Raw genomic sequence first — 4,563 nt, 5'->3', positions numbered from 1 at the left:
TCCGAAGAAGCACGCTTACTTAACCCCCTATTAACAAACGTAATTTAAGTATCGCTTTTGCCTTTTGACACTTTTCGGCTGCATTAACGCATTGCGAGAACCAAAATTGCGCTTAAAGGGTGCGCTTTTGGGAACTCGATGCTGTTTACCGCACTCAGGATTGTTGAGAGAGTGCGAGCAGGGATGCGATACCAGGCGGCAACATTCTTCTTTCTCCCGAGCGGAGACGGCATACTAAATTGTGAACTTTTATTGAAAATGCACAACATTTGGGGTTTCGCGCTAACAGTAGCACTCATCACCGACGAACTGCTACCACAAATAGAAGTGGCGACGCGCGACTACACGCCGACAGGACGGCCTAGTCCCTCAAAACATGTCTGGAGCCGAAACCGCACTCACACGTGGAAACGCACGGTAGTTGGCGGTGCGGGCAAAAATATAGTTACTCTTTCTAGCTGCAGTGGTGTCAAGCTACACAAGCAGAACCAGAAGTTAGTGCTACGTTAGTCACGGGATGGTGCTAGCCCCTCCGTTCATCATCACCATCATCATCATTAATTTCGTAATAAGGCGATTCCAGACGTTTTCATTGCTGCTGGCTCCTTACGGTAGCGCTATTATTGACTAAAGTAGTTCATATCTCCGGCCGATTTTTCATTCAAAGAAGAAAAAACAATGACTGATCAGCTCACCGACTTCGTCATATCAAGGTTAACCGCCGCGACGTTTCGTTACATAGCGTTCAAAAACGCAGAGGCTTCGGTGGGGCTGCAATGGGGAATTGAAAAACTTCGTTAAATGCAGGAATCCGTTACATAAGGGTTCGCTACGTCAAAGTTTAACTGTATTTCTTCTGGTTGTTGTGGTTGTTGGATTCGACGCATTTAGGAGCCGGGGATGAGCTCTGGGCTGAGGCGACGGCCTCCCGGCCTCAGTGGTTTTCCCGGGAATTCACCCACGCCCTCACGAATTGTGCAAACTGTTCCATTTATGTTTGTACGGGTACAAACGAAGCTCGCTTGGTCGCCGTTGTCCGAAGAATCACAACGGGAAGCTCTACGAAGCAGGCGAAGTGCCTGTGCGGGTTTCACCGCAAAGTCGCGCACCGTCACCCGAGACCGTAGAGCGAATCTCCGTCGACAGGGGGTGCTGTGATGCCTATGGTCTAACGGTAGCGGCTGCTCAGTGCGCGAACGCGTGAGCTTTGTGCTGGGGCGGTATTCTGAAGTTTTGTCCGTTTTGTTCCCGTTTCAAAAGTGTCCGTTTTGAGCGAGCCCTGATTGTCTAAAAGCGAACACCCGGATGTGCCGCAACGCAAGCACGACGGAGCTGCTGCGTTGAGCCGCGGCTTCTCGGAACAGACGATTTTTCATCGCCTTGTTGTTGGCTCGCCAACGGAACGAAGGGGGGGAGTAAGGGGGCAATAAATTGGCAATAGCAATGTTGACTTGTTCAAAATGCCTGCAGAAGCAATCCGCCTCTCGAATAGCACGCCCTTCGTTTCTTCGCTACCGGTGGCTTTCAGTGAGCGGGCCGTAACGAACAGTAACTGCGGTAATGAAGAAACGCAGTCGCTGTCGCAGCGCTCGGTCACACAGGGAAATAAACGATCGTCTGCGAGCTTGATTGCTGCCGAGCAGACGGCCAAAATTTCACAAGCACTCTGCATGGAATATACAAACTTTTATTGGTGCTTGAAAAATACACATACCAGCTTAAAGTTTGTAGACTTGACGCGAAGCAGACAAGTAGTTAAAAAACGAAAATCTCCACCACGCACGCAGGTTTTCAATCGCAGAGTAGCAAAGAAATGCCAACGAAAGGCTCGCTTGAATATGCCACAAGTGCGTCGATGCAAAAATACGTAACTGAGGGTTATCATCTTGATTCACGGTCACTGCCATGGACAAAATACATTCAAATAAACACATAAAATGTAGTTTTAAATAGGTTTACTTGTTATAAATGCGTTTCCAAAAGAAATTGTACGAAATTCAAGCCAAGCCCACCTACAACGGAATGTACGTCACATCGAGTTAATACTACTGGCTCTAGAGGAAAATCTGCCCCGCCAGTCCGTGTATTGAAACCGTGCTAAACCTGAGCGCAGCCATGATGCCACCCTCACAGCGTTGCCCGCCGTCTTTTTGCCTACTAGAGTTGGCGGCAGTAGTGGGTATTCACCTAGCAACCAACGAATTCCATCATGGCACCCCGATGTTGCGGGATACAGCGACAGGTGCGGAGCACAAGGGTACGGACTGCCTCCAATTCGTGGAGCAATACATGGCGGCCAGACTGGACACACATGTGCGGGACACCCCCAGCCTCAAAGAGACAGCAGCGGGGCACCTTTGAAACAATCACACAGGGTGAGCTGCAACGTGCCTTGCACCTCTCGGGACAGACTGCCGCAGGACTTGACGGGATCCCCCCCCCCCCCTTCCCCACGGCTCTTGAAGAGGATGGGGCCAAAAATTCGGCCGCTGTTGCTGGATGCTCTGAATGCAGTCGTGTGCGATGGTGTCATCCCGGATGAATGGAAGACGCCCCTGATCAGGATCATATACAAGAAAGGTGGTTAAAAGTGCCGGCCTGAAAGCTACCGACCCATCACGGTCACCTCAGCCTTGTACAGACTCCTGGGCCACATCCTGTGTGCACGTGCGATGGCCTGGGCGGAAAAGGACCAAGTTTTGGGGGAGCTGCAAAATGGTTTCCGACCCGGGCGGTGCTTGGAGGACAACCTGTTTGTTGTAACGCAGGCAATGAAGATTGCCGCAAAAGAAAAACGCACTCTCCTGCTTGCCTTTCTAGACATCGCACAGGCATATGACACTGTGAAACACCCCAAGCTGTGGGAGACCCTCAGGGATCTTGGCCTGCCGGACGAGTTCTTGCGGCTGCTGATCAGCCTATACAGTGGCACGCAGGTGGTGATCCACTGGTGAGACTCGCTCACAGGACCAGTAGAGGTGTCTCGAGGGCTGCGCCAGGGTTGCCCGCTCTCCCCGCTCCTGTTCATGCTATTCCTGGCCGGAATGGATGGGCGCCTCCAGAAGAGTGGGCTGGGGTTTGACCTCAGTTACATGGAAAACGGAGGGCGGCGTGTACGCAGGTTGCCCGCCCTGTTCTACGCCGAAGACATTGTTTTGCTGGCGGGGAGCACGCAGGAGCTGCAATCCACACTCGACATCGTGTCCAGCGAGGGCGCGTCGTTGGGGCTCCGCTTCAACGCCAGGAAGTCCGCCACCATGTCATGTCGCCCAATCGAGGACATTGAGGACCCACCACTGCTCTAGCAGGATTACCCAATACAGTGGACCACCAGGTATAAATACCTCGGTGTAACGAACTCAAATGAACCCCACTACAGCGCGGCCTACGAAGAGGACCTTCGGGCGAAGGCGGCTGCTTGGCGGGCCTTCCTCGAGTCGCGCGCCCTATGGGCCTTCAGCCGCCTCGAGGTGTCCCGGGCACTGTGGAAAGCGGTGGCGGTACCGGCGCTCACTTTCGGGAACGCCGTGCTCTGCTTGTCGTCGTCCTCCCGCCAGGCAATGGAGACACGGCAGCGAGAGGTCGGGCGGGCTGCGCTGTGTGTGCACGGCTTTGTGCCGAACGAGGCGGTGCAGGGGGACATGGGTTGGTCCTCCTTTGAGGCGCCCGAGGCAGTGGCCAAACTAGCTTTCGAGAAGCGGCTCAGCGAGATTCCCGATGGACGATGGACTCAAGCCTTAAAAATGTATTGCGGTATAACTAAAATGAAAAAAAAATTAGTTTTTTAACTTATAGTTATAAATATTTTACATAAATACGAAATAAAATGGCAGCAAGGCAGACCCAGAACCAGAACCAAGCAGCAGACCACCTGAGCGGGACGGTTCTTTCCTCCCTGAGAAAGTTGCCGTGCTCAAAAGCAGCGTTTTTAGTTGATTTAATAGCCGTTCTCTGAAGCACTTCCTGTAACAATCACGCGCAACCTACAGGTGTGCTTCTATAGGTCGACGCGCAAGGCCTTTGCTGTATGGTTGTACCTTGGCTGTACCTCTTTCACGCGCATATGAGCGCCTATGCGTTTTATTCTTGTACACGCAAAAATAAAACATTGGGCTGACCGAATCAACATGAAAGCACACATGCGCTTCCGCATGTATCCCAATCACAGCCATTCTTGGACATTTTTAGGACTATCCCAGTGCGGAAGTCCCAGGGATGCCCATAGGCTGTGCTTTATGGGACATGGGATTTAGGTCCTTTTTTGGGATGTCCTTAGAATGTTTGGTGTTGTCTGGGCTGTTTGCATCACTTTTTCTAAGTACACTCTCCCAAACTGCACTCGAAATTTTTCGCCGAATAGAGAAAGATTTTTTCCATTTATGCATTGAAATGGGTGTGTTCGTTGATGTTTTTTGAGTGGCATATTTTTTAACGAGCATACAAATATCGGCAAGTGATCACTTATTTCCGCTGCAATTACCCCACTTCTTAATTTGTCGGAACTTATGTTCGTTATGAAAAGATCGCTCAATGACGATGAAGTTGGCGTTATTCTAGTAGGAA

General features: G+C 51.2%; 1 protein-coding gene across 1 annotated transcript; it reads left to right on the top strand.

The window, feature by feature from the left end:
• Window positions 1–2,672: 2,672 nt before the first annotated feature.
• Window positions 2,673–3,305, top strand: LOC144175734 (uncharacterized). Its single transcript, XM_077704763.1, has 2 exons — window positions 2,673–2,950; window positions 3,122–3,305. The coding sequence occupies exons 1-2, from the start codon at window positions 2,673–2,675 to the stop codon at window positions 3,303–3,305; spliced, it is 462 nt and encodes a 153-aa protein (XP_077560889.1).
• The last annotated feature ends 1,258 nt before the right edge of the window (window positions 3,306–4,563 follow it).

The sequence above is a fragment of the Haemaphysalis longicornis genome, unplaced genomic scaffold, assembly GCF_048455015.1.
Source record: "Haemaphysalis longicornis isolate Haplotype H1 unplaced genomic scaffold, Haemaphysalis longicornis Haplotype H1 scaffold_3, whole genome shotgun sequence".
NCBI classification, from domain to species: domain Eukaryota; kingdom Metazoa; phylum Arthropoda; class Arachnida; order Ixodida; family Ixodidae; genus Haemaphysalis; species Haemaphysalis longicornis.
The sequence above is the reverse complement of the archived record's forward strand: the minus strand, read 5'-3'. Positions and strand labels throughout refer to the sequence as shown.

Excerpts from the sequence above, each read along its gene's own strand:
- LOC144175734 (XM_077704763.1), top strand. The coding sequence starts at position 2,673 with ATGGCCTGGGCGGAAAAGGACCAAGTTTTGGGGGAGCTGCAAAATGGT. Across the intron at positions 2,951-3,121 it reads ACGCAGGTGGTGATCCACTG|GTTGCCCGCCCTGTTCTACG; the intron begins GTGAGACTCGCT and ends GCGTGTACGCAG.